At 42.9% G+C, this 25,000-nt stretch overlaps 2 protein-coding genes across 2 annotated transcripts in view; both read right to left on the minus strand.

Moving 5' to 3' along the window:
• Positions 1–379: 379 nt before the first annotated feature.
• LOC128616854 (annexin A4) lies at positions 380–15,742 on the minus strand. Its single transcript, XM_053639698.1, has 15 exons — positions 15,654–15,742; positions 11,462–11,704; positions 10,899–10,930; positions 10,586–10,795; positions 9,977–10,064; positions 9,273–9,367; positions 8,618–8,731; positions 5,765–5,855; positions 5,352–5,431; positions 5,190–5,246; positions 4,920–5,013; positions 2,574–2,669; positions 2,343–2,401; positions 877–999; positions 380–770 (listed from the first exon to the last, which is right to left on the minus strand). The coding sequence occupies exons 2-15, from the start codon at positions 11,691–11,693 to the stop codon at positions 711–713; spliced, it is 1,431 nt and encodes a 476-aa protein (XP_053495673.1). The 5' UTR covers positions 11,694–11,704; positions 15,654–15,742; the 3' UTR covers positions 380–710.
• A 6,462-nt stretch (positions 15,743–22,204) lies between these two features.
• ppifb (peptidylprolyl isomerase Fb) overlaps positions 22,205–25,000 on the minus strand; it is a 13,927-nt gene continuing 11,131 nt past the window's right edge. Inside the window, exon 6 of the mRNA XM_053639713.1 lies at positions 22,205–23,275. Coding sequence (XP_053495688.1) covers positions 23,140–23,275 — 136 coding nt within the window. The 3' untranslated portion in view covers positions 22,205–23,139. The remainder of the gene's footprint in view (positions 23,276–25,000) is intronic.

The following is a 25,000-nucleotide window of genomic DNA, read 5'->3' on the forward strand; positions in this document are numbered from 1 at the left end:
TGGCTTTAAAGGCAAAAAGGTCACAAGAAATACACCGATGTATCTTCTGCACAGGACTGTATATAAGGAGACAAACGGACAGACAGGCCGATGGAGAGACAGACAGAAGTAAAGACAGATGGAAAGAATGAAGGGCAGAGAGACAGATGGGGGGAAATCAGATGGAGACAGAAAGACAAGTGCAAAGAAAGACACTGAGAAAGACAGACAGAGAAGACAGAGACACAGAGAAAAAAGACACATGGAAATAGAGACAGACAGACAGATGGAGGGATAGACAGACAGGCAGGCAGACAGACAGATGGAGGGCTAGACAGACAGGCAGGCAGACAGACAGGTATAAATGCAGTGAAAGTTCAGTAATGAATGTACACAGTGGTGTTCATACATCAGACTTTATTGTGATGATAGTACTACACACACAGACAGACACAGATGTATAAAATGATGTGTTATATATGTTTATAAATGTTTATAAAGGCACATGCACACTCTATAAGGCCATAATGATTGTACTTCCTGTGTAACTCACACGGCTATAAGCTAATATAAATGCAATATAAACTCTGTGTAGAAATCTGCCACAGGTTTTAACACACACACACACACACTAATGCAGATCACACACACACACGGCAGGCGGGAGGAGCACCAGTGTGAGTATAACGGTGTGTGTTGGTGTGTGTCGGTGTGTGTCGGTGTGTGTCCTCTTAATCACTTCCTCCACACAGCTTCAGCAGCAGCTTCTTGTAGTCACCAGATGTGTCGCTCTGCAAAGAAACACACACATTAATAGTCCACACACTTAAAATCAGTATTTGTGTGTCTGTGTGTTTATGTCTGTGTGTGTGTCTGTGTGTGTGTGTGTGTACTCACTGAGATGTCGTTGTAAAGGGATTTGCCGTAGTTGCGCACATATTCCTGTCTAATGTCCAACATGTCCACCTCAGAGCGGCTCACCATGATCCGGATCAGAGTACGATCCTTAGTGCCCGCCCCCTACAGACAGACAGAAAGTGAGACATACAGACAGAGAGAGAAACAGATAGGTGGAAAGACAAAGACAGACAAAACGTATAGAATGACAGACAAATGGAATAAAGACAAATGAAAGAAAAACAGATGGAAAGAGACAGACAGAATGACAAAGACAGATGGAGAGAAAGACAGATGGAGAGAAAGACAGATGGAGAGAAAGACAGATAGAGAGAAAGACAGAGGGAGGGGGGGACAGAGAAAAAGTTGGAAAGACGGACACAAAGATAGACGGTAAGACAGACAGAAAAACAGTCCACAGTGATCTGAATTCACGTCCTTCTGATCATCAGCTAAAAACTTTCATCACTAAACCTCTCCACAATCCCAGAGTTCCCTGACCCAGCCTCCAAGTCACAGATCTGCTGCTCCTGATCACGCCGGTCTCCCAGAACTCTCCTCACCAGAGCTGTTCAGGACTTAATGAAAACCTGGCTGAAGGATGGTGAGGAACCGCGGTGCTTGCTGCAGTCCCTACTAACAAACATGAAGACAACGCCTACCAAGATACGTTCACAAACGGACTGCCAAAGAGCAGGAGATGGAACAAGGATGACTGGAAGGGAATTCTGGCACCATATCTGACTTTACCGAAACCTCTTTCTGGTAAGAACAAGCCACATCCTTCAGGTCCTGGCTGATGGTGGACCTGTGTCCAGGTTCGAGTGTTCCAGAACCATTCTGAATTCTTTGCTGTTCAGGAGCTGCCCCAGTGGGAACAATGGCTTATCCTTATTTTAAACAGCACCTGCATGTTCCTCATGACCCAGAAGGACACCTAACACCACTGGGAAGAAGCTAGGCTCTGTACCCTACAGGGACACCAAGCCGGGCTCCTAGAATGTCCACTCAATGAACAGGAAATTCTGATTCAGAATAAAAGTGGCAGGAACTATGGAGCTGAACCTTCAGGATGATTTTACCAACAACTCTCACCAAAGAACCGTGATGCAACAATGTGGAGAACTTTGAGGATTCTTGGTGGGGTATGATGGTGTTGGTTCAGTGACTGGATCAGTAGCTCTTTACCACATCATAAATGGAAAACTGGAGAAGTTGTGGAGAACTTGTGGAGAGGTTGTGGAGAGGTTGTGGAGAACTTGTGGAGAGGTTGTGGAGAACTTGTGGAGAACTTGTGGAGAACTTGTGGAGAGGTTGTGGAGAGGTTGTGGAGAGGTTGTGGAGAACTTGTGGAGAACTTGTGGAGAACTTGTGGAGAACTTGTGGAGAGGTTGTGGCTCAGAGGTCAACATTTTGGCGAGAAGAGAGACAGAAATGCAATAAACTGTCGAGAACATGTTCTCTACCTTCATAGCCTTGTGGAGTCTCTCAGCGAAGAAGCCAGGTGTGTTCTTGATACACTTCACTAACACACACACACACACACACACACACACACACAGAGGAAACAAATAAAACACCAGCACAGTCATGTGACAAACACACCCTGCTGCACCCATCAGACACACACAAAAATGTGGAACAAATCATTTGAATTGCTAATCAGTTATATTTGAATATGGAAATGATGGACACACCCACTGACACCATGCCATGCTCCAGATCTCCGTGCATCTCACTGCAGATGCTCTTCTCTATGTCCTTGCCACACATCTGCTGGTACTCATGAAACACTACACACACGCACACACACACAACAATTATCAGCATGAAATAAATATTCATATCACGTTGTGCATATTATTGTGCAGTGTTGTGTAACATGTGTATTACTTTATTGCATGCTGTAGTGTAGTGTTGTGTAGTGATGTGTAGTGCTGTGTGATGTAGTGTAGTACTGTGTAGTGTTGTGTAGTGCTGTGTAGTGTAGTGTTGTGTAGTGCTGTGCGGTGTAGTGCTGTGTAGTTCTGTGTAGTGTAGTGTAGTGTAGTGCTGTGTAGTGTAGTGTAGAGCTGTGTAGTGCTGTGTAGTGTAGTGTAGAGCTGTGTAGTGCTGTGTGGTGTAGTGTAGTACTGTGTAGTGTTGTGTTGTGTAGTGCTGTGCGGTGTAGTGCTGTGTAGTGTAGTGTAGAGCTGTGTAGTGCTGTGTAGTGTAGTGTAGAGCTGTGTAGTGTAGTGTAGTGTAGTACTGTGTAGTGTAGTGTAGTGCTGTGTAGTGTAGAGCTGTGTAGTGCTGTGTAGTGTAGTGTAGAGCTGTGTAGTGTAGTGTAGTACTGTGTAGTGTAGTGTAGTGCTGTGTAGTGTAGTGTAGAGCTGTGTAGTGCTGTGTAGTGTAGTGTAGAGCTGTGTAGTGCTGTGTAGTGTAGTGTAGAGCTGTGTAGTGTAGTGTAGTACTGTGTAGTGTAGTGTAGTGCTGTGTAGTGTAGTGTAGAGCTGTGTAGTGCTGTGTAGTGTAGTGTAGAGCTGTGTAGTGTAGTGTAGTACTGTGTAGTGTAGTGTAGTGCTGTGTAGTGTAGTGTAGAGCTGTGTAGTGTAGTGTAGTGTAGAGCTGTGTAGTGTAGAGCTGTGTAGTGTAGTGTAGTGCTGTGTAGTGTAGAGCTGTGTAGTGTAGTGTAGAGCTGTGTAGTGGAGTTGTGTAGTGTAGTGCTGTGTAGTGTAGTGTAGAGCTGTGTAGTGTAGTGTAGAGCTGTGTAGTGCTGTGTAGTGTAGTGTAGAGCTGTGTAGTGTAGTGCTGTGTAGTGTAGTGTAGAGCTGTGTAGTGTAGTGTAGAGCTGTGTAGTGCTGTGTAGTGTAGTGTATAGCTGTGTAGTGCTGTGTAGTGTAGTGCTGTGTAGTGTAGTGTAGAGCTGTGTAGTGGAGTTGTGTAGTGTAGAGCTGTGTAGTGCTGTATAGTATAGTGTAGTACTGTGTAGTGTAGTGTACTGTTGTGTAGTACTGTGTAGTGTACTGTTGTGTAGTAGTGTGTAGTGTACTGTTGTGTAGTACTGTGTAGTGTAGTGTACTGTTGTGTAGTACTGTGTAGTGTACTGTTGTGTAGTAGTGTGTAGTGTACTGTTGTGTAGTACTGTGTAGTGTAGTGTACTGTTGTGTAGTACTGTGTAGTGTACTGTTGTGTAGTAGTGTGTAGTGTACTGTTGTGTAGTACTGTGTAGTGTAGTGTACTGTTGTGTAGTACTGTGTAGTGTAGTGTACTGTTGTGTAGTACTGTGTAGTGTACTGTTGTGTAGTAGTGTGTAGTGTAGTGTACTGTTGTGTAGTACTGTGTAGTGTAGTGTACTGTTGTGTAGTACTGTGTAGTGTAGTGTACTGTTGTGTAGTACTGTGTAGTGTAGTGTACTGTTGTGTAATACTGTGTAGTGTAGTACTGTGTAGTGTAGTGTACTGTTGTGTAGTACTGTGTAGTGTAGTGTACTGTTGTGTAGTACTGTGTAGTGTAGTACTGTGTAGTGTAGTGTACTGTTGTGTAGTACTGTGTAGTGTACTGTTGTGTAGTAGTGTGTAGTGTAGTGTACTGTTGTGTAGTACTGTGTAGTGTAGTGTACTGTTGTGTAATACTGTGTAGTGTAGTGTACTGTTGTGTAGTACTGTGTAGTGTAGTACTGTGTAGTGTAGTGTACTGTTGTGTAATACTGTGTAGTGTAGTGTACTGTTGTGTAGTACTGTGTAGTGTAGTACTGTGTAGTGTAGTGTACTGTTGTGTAGTACTGTGTAGTGTACTGTTGTGTAGTAGTGTGTAGTGTAGTGTACTGTTGTGTAGTACTGTGTAGTGTAGTGTACTGTTGTGTAATACTGTGTAGTGTAGTGTACTGTTGTGTAGTACTGTGTAGTGTAGTACTGTGTAGTGTAGTGTACTGTTGTGTAGTACTGTGTAGTGTACTGTTGTGTAGTACTGTGTAGTGTAGTGTACTGTTGTGTAGTGTACTGTTGTGTAGTACTGTGTAGTGTAGTGTACTGTTGTGTAGTACTGTGTAGTGTAGTGTGTACCCTGTCGCAGGTGTGGTTTGCTGCGTGCACACAGAATAGCATTAAACTGAGACTCGTCCGTCCCGAGTTTCTTCTCTCCTGCAGAGTAGAGTGCCTAAAATACACACACACACACACACACACACACACACACACGTCCATGTGAATGAGCTGTTACTATAGAAACGATAAGGTATTAGAACGAGTGCATGAATGTAAATGGATGTAGCTGCACTGCTGTCAGAGCTGCTGTTATAGAAAATGAATCAATGCCGTGAGGTTGTGTCTCACCTGAGCGTCCTGCTTGGCCATAGCAACGTCCACGGTCTCCCTCTCATCACGGTTCCCCTAAAACACCAAGACATACAGAAACCACATTACCCATCATGCACTTCCCTTCACTATATCTGTGAATATTAATCAATCCCAGTGTAAGTGATAAACGAGTCTCACCTGGCAGAGAGAAACCAGCAGCCTGCGGAAGTGACCTGAGGTGTCATGGATGATGCGGTCCTCCAGAGTTTTACCGTATTCTGAAGAATACACACTCTTTATTATCTCCACACACACACACACACTAAGAGAACACACTCTTTATTATCTCCACACACACACACACACACACACACACACACACACCAATGATATTTCAGTTGTATAGCCAGACACATGCCTGATGTCTTTAGCTTTGTACTGGAGCTATGACACTAAACTGGAGGTCATTAGCTTCCATTAACTGTTAGATACACAATCTCCTAAACTATTACAAAAAGATTTGACAATTCAGTCACACAGACCTTTATTACAGGTTCACTTCATCAACGTGAGACGTGAGTACACGGGCGCGTGTGGAAGTGTACACTCACCTGCTTTATAAATACGGTTGATCTCTTGAATCTCGGCGTTAGAGCGAGATGAAAGAATCTCAATCAGACATGGTTCATCTGTCCCTACACCCTGTACACACACACACACACACACACACACACACACACACACACACACACAACATTAAAGAACTGCTGTCACACATGGGAGGGCTTTGGATCACTCTGCAATTCAAAAATTATGTAAAGAAAAAACACATTTTCAAAAGTCCCATCCGTAACACGGCCACGTCCATCCCTAACACGCCCATCCGTTACACTAACATCCGTCTGTAACATCCGTCTGTAACACTGACATCCATCTTTAACATCCGTCTGTAACACTAACATCTGTCTGTAACACTAACATCTGTCTGTAACATCCGTCTGTAACACTAACATCCTTCTGTAACATCCGTCTGTAACACTAGCATCCATCTTTAACATCCGTCTGTAACACTATCTGTCTGTAACACTAACATCCGTCTGTAACATCCGTCTGTAACACTAGCATCCGTCTGTAACTCTAACATCCGTCTGTAACACTAGCATCCTTCTGTAACACTAGCATCCTTCTGTAACACTAACATCCGTTTGTAACATCCATCTGTAACACTAACATCCGTCTGTAACATCCATCTGTAACACTAACATACGTCAGTAACATCCATCTGTAACACTAACATCCGTCTGTAACATCCGTCTGTAACACTAACATCCGTCTGTAACACTAGCATCCGTCTGTAACATTAATATCCGTCTGTAACACTAGCATCCGTCTGTAACATTAATATCCGTCTGTAACACTAGCATCCGTCTGTAACACTAGCATCCTTCTGTAACACTAGCATCCTTCTGTAACACTAGCATCCTTCTGTAACACTAACATCCGTCTGTAACATCCATCTGTAACACTAACATCCGTCTGTAACATCCATCTGAAACACTAACATACGTCAGTAACATCCGTCTGTAACACTAACATCCGTCTGTAACACTAGCATCCGTCTGTAACATTAATATCCGTCTGTAACACTAGCATCCGTCTGTAACATTAATATCCGTCTGTAACACTAGCATCCGTCTGTAACATCCGTCTGTAACATGTAACACCAACATCCGTCTGTAACATGTAACACTAACATCTGTCTGTAATACTAACATCCGTCTGTAATACTAACATCCGTCTGTAACATGTAACACTAAAATCCGTCTGTAATACTAACATCCGTCTGTAACACTAACATCCGTCTGTAACATCCGTCTGTAATACTAACATCCGTCTGTAATATGTAACACCAACATCCGTCTGTAACATGTAACACCAACATCCATCTGTAACATGTAACACCAACATCCGTCTGTAACATCCATCTGTAATACTAACATCCGTCTGTAACATGTAACACCAACAACCGTCTGTAACATCTGTCTGTAATACTAACATCCGTCTGTAACATCCATCTGTAACACTAGCATCCGTCTGTAACATCCGTCTGTAACACTAGCATCCTTCTGTAATACTAACATCTGTCTGTAACACTAACATCCGTCTGTAACACTAGCATCCATCTTTAACATCCGTCTGTAACACTAACATCCGTCTGTAACACTAGCATCCATCTTTAACATCCGTCTGTAACACTAACATCCATCTGTAACACTAACATCTGTCTGTAACACTAACATCCATCTGTAACACTAACATCTGTCTGTAACACTAACATCCATCTTTAACATCCGTCTGTAACACTAGCATCCTTCTGTAACACTAGCATCCATCTGTAACACTAACATCCGTCTGTAACATCCGTCTGTAACACTAGCATCTGTTTGTAACATCCGTCTGTAACATTAATATCCGTCTGTAACATCCGTCTGTAACACTAGCATCCGTCTGTAACACTAGCATCCGTCTGTAACACTAACATCCGTCTGTAACACTAACATCCGTCTGTAACACTAGCATCCTTCTGTAACGCTAACATCCGTCTGTAACACTAGCATCCATATGTAACATCCGTCTGTAACACTAGCATCCGTCTGTAACACTAGCATCCATCTTTAGCATCCGTCTGTAACACTAGCATCCATCTGTAACATCCGTCTGTAACACTAGCATCCTTCTGTAACACTAACATCCGTCTGTAACATCCGTCTGTAACACTAGCATCCTTCTGTAACACCAGCATCCTTCTGTAACACTAACATCCGTCTGTAACACTAGCATCCATCTTTAGCATCCGTCTGTAACACTAGCATCCATATGTAACATCCGTCTGTAACACTAGCATCCATCTGTAACATTAGCATCCGTCTGTAACATCCGTCTGTAACACTAGCATCCATATGTAACACTAGCATATGTCTGTAACACTAGCATCCGTCTGTAACACTAGCATCCATCTGTAACACTAGCATCCGTCTGTAACACTAATATCCGTCTGTAACATCCGTCTGTAACACTAGCATCCATCTTTAGCATCCGTCTGTAACACTAGCATCCATATGTAACATCCGTCTGTAACACTAACATCCATATGTAACATCCATCCGTAACACGCTAACATCCATCGCTACAGTCCTCTAAACTGAAAACACCACAGAAACACTAACCCGACTATGAGTGAGTCACTGGAAGCCCTTTTGTACGACTAAAATCACATCAGCTTTAAAGGTGGAGCTCTAACACACTCCCATCATTACTGCTACAAAAAAACACAACTCACAGTCCAATCTCTCGCGCTGAAAATCCAGTAAAAAGGACATAGAGCTATATAAACTGCTAGCTCAAACATGTGATCTCGACACAGCTCCTAGATGAGCTTTCCTGCTCCACTCAGGCATACTCACCGCTATGGCGTGGTGGAGCTCGGCGGCGTCGAACTGGCAAGGACTCTGCAACATGGCCAACACGAGATTCTCAAAGTTCCCTGATATCTCCGACTTTATATCGCTGAACAGATCCTGAAGAAAAACAGACAGAGACAAGAAAAGTAAATCAGACACCTGGGATCCTGGAGCTGTGAGGAACGCTACGCTACCCACTGTACCAATGTTTCTAATCATATGCCCTGCCCATGTGGTCAAGCTGGAGGCGGAGTCATCCATTTAGACAGCTAGTGCAAGATAGATACTACAGACTTCAGGTATATTTGAGTTTGTTGAAATGGAGACATTTATTATTATTATTATTATTATTATTATTATTATCATTATGTATTCAGTAATAAGTGAGTGTGTTTAATCTGATGGAATGGTCAAACTCTGCCACACACACACACACACACACACACACACACACACACTGCTCTATCAGGCTGTCCTGGCTTTCAGCCGTATCTGGAGCTATAAATTCGATACACGGTAATGCTGGAGTGGCTTCTGAAGTGAGAAGAACCTGACTGTGCCTTGCACCTGCTCAACTGCAGCATGAGAGAAGAACACAGAGAGAACCACGTCTAGATCTGAAGTTTCAGTCAGACGTTTCAGAAGTTTCCCGTCTCACCTTCCCGTAAGTGGTCTTGTAAGCCTTAACCAGCGGCACACGCTGCTTACTGGAGCGATTCCCTAGTAACTCGATGATGGCGTTCTCATCAGTGCCTACAAAACAACAACAAACAAGTCAACAACCTACTACACAAACAAACAAACACACAAAAATACAGGAATGCGATTCATGCTGAGGAGTCTAGCTAACACTACCTCCACGTTTAGCTACGATTCATTTCTAAACATACACAAATTATTAAATAAATAAATAAATAAATAAAGGTGATTCATTTTCTATAACAGCAAATAACAGCTTGTTCTGACACGGTATCGTTTCTATAGTAACAGCTCGTTCACAGGGACGTGTACGGCGGTCGTGCCACATGAACAGATTTTTAAAAATTGTCGACATGGTGATGTTTTCTCCAGGGTAAGGAGAAGTTTATTCAACATGTAGGGAAGGAGTCTCCAGTGTCAGCGCTGTGTAACAGTCAGAGGTAAAGCTGTAGCTTTTCTGAAAGTTTTCCCACATCTTCAGGACAGAGGAGTTTACGCTTCTCTGCGGTTTCTCGGTAACACGAGTCAGACATTTAGTGCGTTCCTGCAGAGCTCTTGGGATGGTTGAGGTTTCTAGCATGAATGGGAAACCCACTGCTGTAGAATCATTTCCTCTGAGAGCGTGGATAAACCAGACAATAATAAAGCGTGACAGTGTCTCACCAAAGCCCTTCATGGCTTTGCGAAGAACCTCAACATCTCGGAGAGGGTCAGCACCGGCGGCGTCCTTTATGGTGCCACGAAAACCACGCTGCAAAAAATATACACACAAAAACAAAAAGTCAACATACGTGTATATATCAACGCAGTACACAAGAACGCTCGCTGCTAATCTCATCAGCGCAGCACAATACATACGGCTCCTAGACTCTACACAGCGTCTAACATGAGACCGTTTAACATTCGGAGTTTGTCTCTGATCATCTCATCCGACGTTTCATCACGGGGAAGTGGACAGTATTCAGCTGCCGAGAGCGTGATGTCACAGCAGTGTGAGAAACGGACACGCCTCATTCACTTAATCCTGAACATTCTTGAAAAACAGCATGCTTGTGTTACGGCAGGGCGTAGACTATAAGAAGTAAGGGTGTGAACGAGACGCTGGGACGAGATGACAGGACGATGAAGAGACGAGTGAACTGGGCAAAGAGTCTGAGATCTGATCTGGTGGGGTTTAATGTAATGGGTTTATGACCGTGTGTTTTCGGACAGGACGTTGGGACTACGTCTCATCTCTGGCCAATCAGAAGCCAGGATGATTTCTGCTCTTACGTTAAAGGCAGGTGCTCCAGGTGCCACAGGTCCTGCGGGTCCTACAGGTCCAGCTGGAACTCCGGGTCCAGCTGGAACTCCGGGTCCTCCAAAGCCAGGCATGCCGGGAAATGAGGGGTTTGGGGCAGGAGCACCTCCAGGGTAACTTGGCATGGGTTGTTGTCCCGGCATCGGACCTCCAGGATACCCTTGCGGCATCCCTCCTCCTGGCTGTACACCACACACACAGGTATTAGACCTTCATAGTGCACGTCATACAGCTACATCATGTGCGTTTGGGATTAAATATACAAGTCTGATGAAAGGTACTTACAGCTCCAAACCCAGGCTGACCCCCCCATCCACCTGAAACAACACAAAGGTCAACATTATCATCCCTAAAGAGGAAAAGGCATCAGAACTCCACACTATTTAGGCCACAATTGATTCAATTCAATTCAATTTTATTTGTATAGCGCTTTTTACAATAGACATTGTCTCAAAGCAGCTTTACAGAAATATCAACATGGTATACAGATATTAAAGGTGTGAATTTATCCCAACTGAGCAAGCCACTGAGTGGTGACGGTGGCAAGGAAAAACTCCCTAAGATGTTTAAAGAGGAAGAAACCTTGAGAGGAACCCGACTCAGAAGGGAACCCATCCTCATCTGGGTAACAATAGATAGTGTGAAAAAGTTCATTATGGATTTATATGAAGTCTGTATGGCCTTAGGAGCAGCCGTAGTCCCAGCAGTCTGGAATTAGAGAAGATTTGAGCTCCATCCAGAGGCAGAAAGGATCTGGATCTCTAGTATCTCCATAAATTCATGTGGGGCTCGGCGAAAGGAGAGAGGGAGAAATTGATGCATCATCCTGAACATTGCCTGCCACTTACCTTGGGGCATGCCGGGGTAACCTCCGGGCTGGTTTTGAGGGAATCCAGGGTAACCACCTCCCTGAGTGGGGAACCCTGGATATCCCCCCTGCTGCTGCTGCTGGGGTGGGTAACCACCCCCTGCTGGGAAACCCCCAGCCTGAGGGGGATACCCAGGATATCCCCCCTGCTGCTGTTGGGGTGGATAACCACCTCCTTGAGGTGGGTAACCGGGGTATCCGGGGTAACTCATTATGGCAAACTCTGACAGAGAGAGAGAGAGAGAGAGAGAGATTGGCATTAGGCTGGTCACAATTATTACTGCCTGCATGTTTCACCAAAAACAGTCTTTATGCTACCCTCTGAAAATGTACGAAGCCACGCCCACTTCGGCAACACAGATTCAAAAAGTCAGTGCTAATGATATGGTGTGTGGGATGAAACAGTTTAAACCAAGCGCATGGAAAACTCTCGTCACGGTTACGTCACGGTTACGTCACGGTTACGTACTGCGAATGACTAACACCGATCCAGTTTGTGTTGCTATGTAATTACAACAACACGCAATAAACAACAAGCTAGTCTAGTCTGACATTTACCCTTCACTACTACAACAGTAAACAAAAAAGATTCATATTCATGACAAGAGCAAGCATTTATATGAATAATCATAATAATGTATATTAATGAAAAGCGACAAACACAAAGCAAGATAACGCTATACAAGATATCAACACTCGCACAATCGAGGGCTAGTTACACGCGGAGAGAAAGGAACGGTGTGGTCGACGCTGCTCGGTACACACGATGTGAGTGGGCGTGGCATCTATTATTCATTAGCCACTACTACTGCTGCGAACACAACAGATCCCAGAGAAACACATTTTACAGCCCTCGGGTTTCGTCTGCAGCTACACACAGGGTGTGTTCATGAGCTGACTCAGGTGTGTTAGGATCACAGGGAGTTACAGGTGCAGGATTGGGAAACACTCTCTAACACACACTCACGCTGTGTATACATAGACATCTCTCAATATTACTCACACAAAGGGCTTGACTCGTGTGTGTTAGAGCGATATAAACACGATATAACGTGCAGTGTTCAGTACACACACCGTGGCTCCAGAACGAATACCACGCCTCTACCACCACACTGCACATACACCGCCACGCCCACTGTGCGTCCGCCACGCCCACTGTGCGTCCACCGCCACGCCCACTGCGCTCCACCACGCCCACTTCACGTCCACTACCACGCCCACTGCACGTCCACCACGCCCACTGCGCGTCCACCGCCACACCCACCGCGCATCCACCACGCCCACTTCACGTCCACCGCCACAGATGAACGAGTGCAATTAAAGATAATGAGAAACCATTTTTTCTGCAACTTATTCATGTACAATGACTAGAACAGTATTTGTATTTGTAACATGGCCAAATGAAGTTCACAAATACTCCTAATGATGATGGACTTCTTATGGTAAACATCATACATTTTTTTTAACTTTTCATCCAGATGCTGAGTTTCTCACAGCGGGCCTCGGTTATTAATCGTCGAATAAAGTTGTGTGTAAACTTATTCTAGGCCGAATGGAACGAGAAATCTACAGACGTTTGGCTGATTTTCTTCACACTCGTAGCACATTCATGGCACGGCTGCTTTACATCACACACACACACACACACACACACAGACAAACTTCCATGAAATGCAAAGCACACAGAGAGCTGGAAACGACTAAACAATGTCAGAGCGCCTCCTACAGTAACGTAACCCAGTAATATAGCTCGGTCAGCGCAGTGCGCTGTCCCCCCCCCCCACACACACACATTAACTCTTCCACCTTGTATAGGGTGCCATTACTTTTGCCCTCATTGAACAGCTAGTCTAATTTGTCTTTTGTGGATTTGTTTTGGAATCGCTTTCTTCAAGTGGTTAACGTCAAGCGACTGAGTTTCTCAGAATGCTGGTGAAATTGGTGTGTTAGTGAAATAAACCTGATTTAAACGTGACGGTGTGACGCGTATAACAAAAATCACAGCAACAGTTTATACGACTCTCGCGTCTCTTTATATGGAGATTTACACGAATTCAGGAGTGAATCTCAGGATATGAATGTTTTTCCAACAAACTGGATTTTCACAAATACCACATTTCTTGTGAAAATGCGTTTCTATGAACAATTTAGGACTAAAATGTATTCATATCCAGTTTGATAAACAAGCCTGTGTGTGTGTGTGTGTGTGTGTTGTATTGTGGCGTGGTGTGTGATGTATTTCAGCTCCACCCTTGACGACCCTGAAATCCAGCCCAAACTGATTTGAATGAGTTTGTTTTAGGCGAGTCAGGAGTTAGGAGTCAGGATCAGTACGCTTACTGCACCTTTAAAATTCACTCCCCCGTCCTATAAAACCGTCAAAACCTTTTCAAACATTGTGAAAGACGCAGGACGTAACCAAGCTCGTTGGCAGAAATGACACAACGTGGATGCTTAACGCTGTTGCAATACAGCAGTGTCACAAACTCAGTTCAGAGAACTTCCAGTGTGTGTGTGTGTGAGAAAGAAGTGAATTTTTATCTAAAGTCAATCTGTGTTTATTTCGTGCTTCTAAAGCACAATTTGATTTTTTTGTGAGTGACTTCCAGTGGTAAATCCTAGCAGAACTGAACCGACTCGTCTAACCCGATCGACTGGTTTTAGTCTAACAGAAACACAACACAATGATGACTCACTACTGATTCTTTTGATTCAAACACAAAGTGAGTTAATTCAATAAATTTGTTAAATTTAATCCACCAGATTTCTTCATTTGTTAAATTTAAGCTTTTTTTTCTCAGAGTTTTTATACATATTCTGACATGTTAAGTTAATTCGATTTAAACTTCCTAAGTTTAGACTTATTGACTGAATCAGTTTCCCCAAGTCATGAGTCGTTCAGTTCATTTGATTCAAACTACATGAGTTTTGATTCATTCAATTAAAGGTGCATTAGATAAGATGAGTCCATTTTTTTTTTCAAGATTAACTCTTTAACAGTTAAGTAAATGGGTTAGACATTTTAATAATAATTTTTTTAACTCCTTGAGTCTATGTTCACAAAGCTCCGCCCCCAGGATCTACAACAGCCTGTAGATTAGAGCGTCTATAAAGGGACTAACAGGAGGCACAGCCAAATACAAACAAGCATCCTGGACCAGACGTCAGTATTTAAAACGGTTTTCTCAGCCGCAAAATACTTTCGTCCTTAAGTCGTGGCTTAAACCATTCTTTTTTTAAATATCATGTTCTGTATGTTTCACAGGTTATTAAATTGACTATCGCACCTTTAATTTGATTCATGGTATCCGAGTTCAAAGAACTGTGGAGCATATATTTTATTAGTTACTTATTTTAACACTTTCATACATCTTTTATAACTATGTGCGTTAACAGCCGACAGATTAATAATGCAATCAGATTTTTTTTAAAAACAAAACAATCAAATTGAATTATTAACAATATCCTACACAGAATATAGGCACACTGTGTTAACAAGTGCTTCAGAAATTAAAAACTACAGCATAAGAAGGAAAATGTGGTCAAAATCAATCTTCAACTTCACTCATCCTTAAGGAATCGATTGCTTAAAAAGAGCCGTTTAAAAGGAACCGATTCCTCCGGAGACTCACGCGTCACCACCGCATAATCACGAGTTATCGCAGTGAGGCGTTAAAGTGAGACATTACAACGCGAAAAACGAGATATGGGATGAGATAGTGAGTTATGACTCTGTAGCTTTGTTTGGAGGATTTTTGTGTAAAATGGCTGCCATCAAACCCGGGCAGTGTCCCGAGATTACAGCATTACATAACCCGAGACAATTCCGGGAAATTAAACCCAAACCAGGACAACTAAACACAACAAAACTGTACACACACACGCATAAATACATATATATATATATATATATATATATATATATATATATATATATATATATATATACACACACAAACGCACACAGTTCCTGCAGGCTGGAGATGATTAATACAGCACTTTCACCTCCCGGATTAATGAACCGCCCAACTTTGATCATCAGAGCGGTTTGTTTATCTCGGGATAAAAGCGCGCGCGTTAATCCGAGATAAACACCCAGTTATCCGGATCAACCGCATTAATAGCACACAGTGTAATAAGTATTATTAAATATGAGACATGGAAAGACTTACAGTGAGTGTGATGAAGCTGAAGCAGGAAGTGTGTGTGCCTCTGATTTGCCTACACACACACACTCACACACACACTCACACACACACTCACACACACACTCACGCGCACGCGCACTGGGTGTGTCCAAGGAGTTTATGACGTCGACGACATCCGCATTTTATTTATCACTAAAAGCAGTAATAATGTTATAAATGAGTTAATAAAAGAACAAAGTGATGATGGGGTGGTGTTTAGTGACACGGTCCCGATGCAGATGTAGTCTTTCTGAACGCACGCGATATAAAGTTAATAAAATAAAGCTGCTGGAAAACTGTGTCGTTGTGAGGGCGTGTCTTTGATTTCCATATGTAAATTAGAGCTGCTGTAAGTGGGTGTGGCTTAAATATTCTACAAAGTAATATCAACATACTGTATTACTGAGATCCATTCATCCATCTTCTATACCGCTTATCCTCTTCAGGGTCACGGGGAACCTGGAGCCTATCCCAGGGAGCATCGGGCACAAGGCGGGGTGCACCCTGGACAGGGTGCCAATCCATCACAGGACACGATCACACACACTCACACACCCATTCATACACTACGGACACTTTAGACACACTTCAACCTACCATGCATGTCTTTGAAACCGGAGTACCCGGAGGAAACCCCCGCAGCACGGGGAGCACATGCAAACTCCACACACACAGGGGGAATCGAACCCCGGAGGTGTGAGGCGAACGTACTAACCACTAAGCCACCGTGCGCCCATATGTTTATACATATAAATAAAAGTAGCGCGAGTGGGTGTGGCTTAGATACATACTGTATGAGTATTGCAGACATGCAGTGAGTGGGCGTGGCTTACAGACTATATGCAGTAATGTCAACAAGTCTCAGTTTATATGTGGAAATAAGTGAAGTAAAAAGAGTGAAGTAAATGGGTGTGGTTTAAAGACCTCTGACTGGAATGTGGGTGTGTCGTTGAGATTATTTATTATCAGAAGGTCATGAGTTCAAGCCCCAGCACTGCCAAGCTGCTACTGTTGGGCCCTTGAGCAAGGCCCTTAACCCTCAACTGCTCAGTATAAATGAGCTCAATGTAAGTCGCTCTGGATAACAGCTCTGGGAAATGCCGTAAAATGTAAAAAAAAACTAACAAAAAACCCTGTTAAATTAAACTGTGGGTGTGGCTTAAAGAGTGTTGTAAAAAGGACATGTGTTTGATTCATACGTGGAAATGAAAGCAGATATGTGGGATGGTTAATATGGTAATGTCGAAGTGTCTTTAAGATCACACAGAGAAACTGAAGTGATGAAGTGAAGATGATGGGAGTGGTTGTGGTTATAGATTAGCATCAAGAGCCTTCTTCAGACATGTCAAAAAGACCAAAGCCCTCTGGTGCCCAGGGAAGAAAAAGAAGAAGAGACGAGGAACAGAAACAGGATAAGGAGGATAAGAACAGGTAGAGGTAATGTGATATGATAGTTTAGTTAATTGTATAGTAGTTACCGTCGGATCAGTGTTACTACTAGAGAGCTTACTCTGGACGATACTAATAACATTTGCTAACTGAAATAGCTAGCTAGAGTTAATGTCAGTTACTTTTACCTTAACTTCACTGAGGATGTTAGGGAATGTTGGAAAGACTATTCAGGTGTTGTTTGGGGAATAAACATCCTCTGTCTGCCTCAAGAAACCAGGCATAGGCCTACACATTACTGACAGCTTTGCTAGGCTAGTTAGCCAATGTTAGTCCTGCTTGTAAAAGTAAATTAAAATGCTTTTCATTATTTTTTCCATCCCCTTTTGTAATTAGTAGTTAATTTTTTATATATATATATATATATATATATATATATATAGTATCTCACAAAAGTGAGTGCACCCCTCACATTGTTGTAAATATTTGATTATATCTTTTCATGTAACAACACTGAAGAAATGACACTTTGCTACAATGTAAAGTAGTGAGTGTACAGCTTGTGTAACAGTGTAAATTTGCTGTCGCCTCAAAATAACTCAACACACAGCCATTAATGTCTAAACCGCTGGCAACAAAAGTGAGTGTATGGATGAGTGTATGAATGAGTGTATGAATGAGTGTATGGATGAGTGTATGGATGAGTGTATGAATGAGTGTATGGATGAGTGTATGGATGAGTGTATGAATGAGTGTATGGATGAGTGTATGGATGAGTGTATGAATGAGTGTATGGATGAGTGTATGGATGAGTGTATGGATGAGTGTATGGATGAGTGTATGGATGAGTGTATGGATGAGTGTATGAATGAGTGTATGGATGAGTGTATGGATGAGTGTATGAATGAGTGTATGGATGAGTGTATGGATGAGTGTATGGATGAGTGTATGGATGAGTGTATGGATGAGTGTATAAACGCACTGAGCGGTGGGGGAATTGTGAGGGGCACCAGGTAAAATCTTGCCTAGGGCACCAAACTGATCAGGACCGGCCTTGGCTTAAAGAATGTAACTGGTTATTCTAAGCGTGAATTGAGACTGGATACGAGTTATTTAAAGACTTTCTACTGATGTGGCTGTGTCTGAGTTCAGTTATGGACATGTAGTCATTCATCTGCAGTGTGTGTGTGTGTGTATTTATATCTACACACACTCTAGTCTTCATTACACACCTGAGTGGGAGAAATTATACAAGAATAACATCCCAAATCTCTTTCCCGCCCATATAGCACACACACACACACACACACACACACACACACACACACACAACCTATATGCAGGGTGGACTGCCACAAAGCACAACCAGTCTTACAGGTTTCTGCTTCAGGCCTGTGGTTAAAAAACAGAACTGTGTATCAGTGTGTGTGTGTGTGTGTGAGTGTGTGTACATCAGTGTGTGTACATCAGTGTGTTTACCAGTGTGTGTGTGTGTGTGTGCGTATCAGTGTGTGTATCAGTGTGTAGCACTGTGTGTGTGTGTGTGTATTGGTGTGTAGCAGTGTGTGCATCAGTGTGTAGCACTGTGTGTGTGTCAGTGTGTGTATCAGTGTGTAGCACTGTGTGTGTGTGTGTATCAGTGTGTAGCACTGTGTGTGTGTGTGCATCAATGTGTAGCACTGTGTGTGTGTGTATCAGCGTGTAGCACTGTGTGTGTGTGTGTCAGTGTGTGTATCAGTGTGTAGCACTGTGTGTGTGTGTCTGTGTGCATCAGTGTGTAGCACTGTGTGTGTGTGTCAGTGTGTGTATCAGTGTGTAGCACTGTGTGTGTCTGTGTGCATCAGTGTGTAGCACTGTGTGTGTGTGTGTATCAGTGTAGCACTGTGTGTGTGTGTGCATCAGTGTGTAGCACTGTGTGTGTGTATCAGTGCGTAGCACAGTGTGTGTGTGTCAGTGTGTGTATCAGTGTGTAGCACTGTGTGTGTGTGTGTGTCCATCAGTGTGTAGCACTGTGTGTGTGTGTGTGTGTGTGTGTGTGTGTATCGGTGTGTAGCACTGTGTGTGTGCGTGTGTCAGTGTGTGCATCAGTGTGTAGCACTGTGTGTGTATCGGTGTGTAGCAATGTGTGTGTGCGTGTGTGTGTGTCCATCAGTGTGTAGCACTGTGTGTGTGTGTGTGTGTGTGTGTATCAGTGTGTAGCACTGTGTGTGTGTGTGTGTCAGTGTGTGCATCAGTGTGTAGCAATGTGTGTGTGCGTGTGTGTGTGTCCATCAGTGTGTAGCACTGTGTGTGTGTGTGTCAGTGTGTGTGTGTGTCAGTGTGTAGCACTGTGTGTGAGAGTGTCAGTGTGTGCATCAGTGTGTAGCATTGTGTGTGTGTGTGTGTGTATCAATGTGTATCAGTATCACTGTGTGTGTGTGTGTATCAGTGTGTATCAGTATCACTGTGTGTGTATCAGTGTGTGTGTGTGTGTGTGTGTGTGTGTGTGTTTCAGTGTATCAGTTTCTGTAAATACTGTCTGAATAAATATTTGTACCTGATGCTCTGACTTTCACCTGTAAGACCAATACAACATGTAGCTACCGCTTTAGCACTGTGATTATTATTATTATTATTATTCATTGAGGTTGATGTTCATTTGGATTTTGAGATTTTCTTTCTGCAGTTTGTCTTGCACGATCCACACACACACACACACACACACACACACACACACACACCCCTGTGCCTAATAAAAGCAGCTACCACTAGATGGCAGTGTCAGCTGTACAGAGATGGAGGCACCTGTCTGCTTGATTCCAGAACAAGTACCTGATGTTCTCAACATCCTCACGAAGAACCTCAGACACAGCCGTTAAACCTCCTAAGACTAAGACTCCCAGTAACACCTTCAGAAAGACTGAGAGCCAGTGAGAGCTGGAACACAGTGCAGGAGTCAGTAACCTCGTCTCATTCAAACTGTTGATGGACGATGAATATAATAGAGGGGATATCGGACACTCACATTAGTGAGAACAGGAGGAAGCAGGATTTTTCTGCTGTACTTACAGCAAGCTTAACCAGGTTTATAAATTTGGCTCAAATTAAAAGTTTACTTTAATGCATTTCAGCCAGGCTGTTATTTCTATTTCTCTAGGAACATGTTAATTATAATATGTATAACTGAATGATTTTTATTTTTTTATAGAACATTAGAGAGATCATCACAGCTCTGGTGTCTTTACACTTTAAAGGTGCATTTTGCAATAATTTTTTTTTTTTTAGAAATCTCAGTAATAAACAATTTGAAAAACATCTTCCACAAATCAGAGATTGGTAAGTAAGGATCTCGTTCATTTCTTTATTGCAGGTTTTCAGGCTTTTGTTTAAATGTTCAATTTCATTGTGGCCCAGAAATATGCCCCGCCCCAGACCGTACAGATCCTACTGGCTCCGCCTCTTTTGTATCTGTTTAGAGAAAATAAAATAGTGTTTTGATTTGTAATTCATTCCACAGACAGCAGAGAGAATCAGACTGATCAAGTGTCAAGCGTTAAGTCTGATCTCAGAGAGCTTCTCTGGGAGGAGGACGGAGCTGGAGCTGCTCCTGTTCCTCGTCTACAAAAACCCTAAAACACAAAGTAGATTAGAAAGGTCAGAAGGAATTTTAAAATAGACAATAGTAGTTAAAATAGTTGAGTAATTAATAATAAATTACAAGAAAGGGTGAAATGGGTAAGCTTCTGATAACTGCTCCAAATCTGAAATAAGTGCACCCTCTCTGTGCTCCCTCTCACGTCCCATGCTCACAGGGTGCGAGCGAGGATAGTGTTCCACCCACGTTAAAGAAACATAACTTAATGTTCCTACAAATGTTGCAGAAATGTTGTCAGAAGGTTTTAAAAATGTTATAAAGGTTCTAAGAATGAACAGAGAACCTCACAGATGAAACTTAATGAAACGTTTCTCGACCTGCTAACCTAAAACTGTTAGCATTAGAGCACTGACAACCACCACAGGTTCAACACACACACCCACACACACACCCACACACACTTCCTGTCAGATTCCGCTTTACACACTGAAATAGAACTCGAGTCTGCTGAAAGCTGCAGAGAGAAAAGCAGAACCTGGGTGTGGATGAGACTCTTCTGACTTTCATTTACGTTTGCTTGTGTTTTTATTCCTTCCCCTCGTTTATTTAGACCCAGGAGTGGTGCTGTGAGCAGGATGTGTGTGAGATGCTGAGTAAAGACTCTCTCAAACCTGAACACACAACAGCTAACATACAGAAACATTCACTCATCACGTGCTCAGGTCAGTCTGCAGCGTCTCGCACATCCAGCACATAAACCAAGCAATGCAGACATCTCAACACAACACAAGCTCCTCAACATCATCTAGATCAAGAACCTGACATGACTCTGGAGTGATGGAACCGTAAACATCTTCATCTCAGACACATCTGATCATCTGAGCTTCTCATCCCGTCACTGCTCATCTGCTAGAGTAAAATCATTCCTCATAAACACTTTCTCCTCCAATAAACAAAGTGCACGGAGAACTAACACCAGATGGCGCTCTATCACCTGCTGAGTCCAAACATCTCACATGACTTCTCCAGGAAATGGAGCACTGAGCTTCACCTAAACATGTCGTTTTTGTGGATATACAGCCGAGTTAATGTTATTATAACATTTTCTGTGAACACCTGCCCAAAGTATCTTCACACACACACACAAAAGCCTGCGTCTCTGATGGTATGGAGGTGCATTAATGCCTATGGAACAGGCAGCTTGCACATCTGGAAAGGCATCATCAATGCTGAAAGGTATATACAGGTTTTAGAGCAACATCTGCTTCCATCCCATCTTTACTTCTGAAAGACTCCGCCTCTCTAAGACTCTTTTTATACCCAATCATCTCACTGACCCGTTCACAATCACCCTCCAGCCGTTTCTTTTCACGAACACGTACTTTTCCAGCCTTTTGTTGCAACTTTTTTTTGAGACGTGTTTCGGCCATTGAATTCAAAATGACCTTATTTTGTCCTTAAACGGTGCATTTCCTCAGTTTAAACATTTGATATGTTTTCTATGTTGTATTATGAATAACATACGGGTTTATGAGATTTGTGAAAAATAAAAACAGAAGCACAGACGTGAAGGTCAGGAGGTTGTGTTAGCTTATTTTATTTTATTTTATTTCTGAGTTAAAGCCCAGCTCCAACAGGATCAGTACCAGAGTAAACACCACATTCAGCACATTTACCTCAAACACACCAACACACACACACACAGCTGGTGTTCTCCTCATTTACACTGTAACGCTGTCTGAAATCAAATCTTTTCTTTTGAATATACACCAGTGTCTCAGTCAGGTGTCACTCAGGGCTCCACCCACTGGTACAGGTGTGGGAGGAGCTACAACAAAGGCATCCCTGAGGATCGGTTTCAGGAAACACAGATATACAACATTCACATTAATACGGAGACTCTGGACCGGTCCACTTCACTGATCCAGAATGAACTAATCCAGGCTTATTTAATCCAGACTCGGCTCAGATCCACAGGCTACATTATTGCAGTCAATTAATCCCACGCTAATCTGCTTTATTACTCTCGTCCCTAAATCATACTGTTTAAATCCACAAACAAAACTAGCCAGAGACGATAAAGACGATCCCCAAATCAAACGATCTAATGACTATTCCATTAGCATTAGCCAGCTAGACTTTTTTGGAGATATTATTTAATGTCAGCTAGCTAGTTTTATTTAAAGAGGTTCTTGAAATGTTAGCTAGCTCTGTTTGGAGGAATAAAACCCAATGTGAACAGGTCTGTCACTAGGAAAAAAACTTTCAATTTTACAGAGACAGAGGGGAGGAGACAGAGGGGAGGGGCATGGGAAGAGGAAGTGAATGAGGGTGTGTTATGAACCGTATTGGAACGAGGCCCATGGCTTTGGCTCGTGTTCTCAATGCTGATGTGGTCTTTAGTAAACACAAACTCAACCTGAGACCTCGTCATGTCGTGTGTGTGTGTGTGTGTGTGTGTTAGATGTGCTCACTGTGATGAGATGTGTGTGTGTGTGTGTGTGTGTGTTATTTGAGCTCTCCACAATCGGTGACGATGATCCTCTTGGAGGTTTTCCCAGAGCGAGAGCCGAACGCCTCCATCTTCTTCACCACCTCCATCCCCTCCTTCACACTGCCGAACACCACGTGCTTCCCATCCAACCTGACACACACACACACACACACACACACACACACACAGTTTCAAATGGCATCCTATTTGTGCTGAATCATTTTCCAAAGAATAAAAAACAAACAAACTGACATGTCTTAACACACAATCATTTCTAACAGAATTGAATCAAATCAAAATCAGATTTGAGATTCATTTAGCACTGAATCATTTCCTTAAGAATCAAACTGAATCAGAGTCAAATTTGAGATTCATAATCAAACAACTTCTTCATTATTGCCCTGATGGTGAAATGGGCATTTTCAATGCTTGTGCTGTTTTCTTATAGACACTTCCCATTGTGTGAAGCTCAACAACCGTTTGCTGCACATCACAGCTATATTCCTCTCTCTTAAACATTGTTATGAATGACTAAGGGAATTTGGCCTGTGTGTTACCTCATATTTACAGTGGCAAGAAAAAGTATGTGAACCTTTTGGAATTTCATGGTTTTCTGCATAAATTTGTTACAAAATGTGATCTGATCTTCATCTAAGTCAAGAGTATTAACTAATATAATGTGTCTAAAATAATAACACAAAATACATTCTGATCCCTCAAAAAAAGTAAAAAAGGAAAAAGTATGTGAACCCTTGAGTTAATGACCTGAAAAAAGCTCATTGGAGTCAGGTTTCAGCACACCTGCAGTCTGGTTAAGAAAATGAGTTTGGAGGTGTGCACTACAGCTACTTTGACTGATAAAAACCCCTCAAACGTTTGGAGTTTGCCCTGCACAAGAAGCACACGCTTATGTGAGCCATGCCTCGCCAAAAAGAGCTTTCAGAGGATCTGCGATCAAGAATTGTTGATTTACATAAAGCTGGCAAGGGTCACAAAGTGATTTCAAAGACTTTAGAAATTCACCAGTCTACAGTCAGGCAAACATTCTACAAATGGAGACACTTTGGGACTGTTGCTACTCTACCAAGAAGTGGGCATCCAGTCAAACTGACACCAAGAGCACAACGAAGACTCATCAGTGAGGTAAAAAAACAACCCCGAATGACCGCCAGTTCCAATGATGCCTTCAAATCTTCGGCTAACATCTCTGTTCATGAGTCTACAATACGTCAAACACTGAACAAGCAGGGTATCTACAGCAGGACACCACGAAGGAAGCCACTGCTTACTGAAAAGAACACTGCTGCACGCCTGAAGTTTGCACAAGAGCACAGTGACACTCCACAGCGGTATGGGCAAAATGTTTTGTGGACTGATGAAATTAAGATTGAACTATTTGGAGGAACCACACAGCACTACATCTGGCGTAGAAAGGGCGCGGCATATCATCATGAAAACATCAATCCAACTGTAAAGTACGGTGGAGGAAACATCATGATTTGGGCCTGCTCTGCTGCATCAGGGCCTGGCCAGCTTGCAATCACTGAGGGAAGATGAATTCCCGAGTATATCAGACAGTTCTTCAGGATAATGTGAGAATGTCTGTGCGTCAGCTGAAACTGTGTAGAAGTTGGGTGATGCAGCAGGACAACGACCCAAAACACCGGAGCAAGTCCACAACAGAATGGGTTCAGGAAAACAACATCCGCCTTTTGGAGGGGCGGAGTCAGAGCCCAGACCTCAACCCAATAGAGATGCTGTGGAATGACTTGAAGAGAGCCAGACACATGAGACGTCCAAAGAATACGACCGATCTAAAGCAGTTCTGCAGGAAGAACGGGATAAAACTCCTCCTGAACGATGTGCAGGTCTGAT

This window comes from Ictalurus furcatus, chromosome 13 (assembly GCF_023375685.1).
Source record: "Ictalurus furcatus strain D&B chromosome 13, Billie_1.0, whole genome shotgun sequence".
In the NCBI taxonomy this organism is placed as follows: domain Eukaryota; kingdom Metazoa; phylum Chordata; class Actinopteri; order Siluriformes; family Ictaluridae; genus Ictalurus; species Ictalurus furcatus.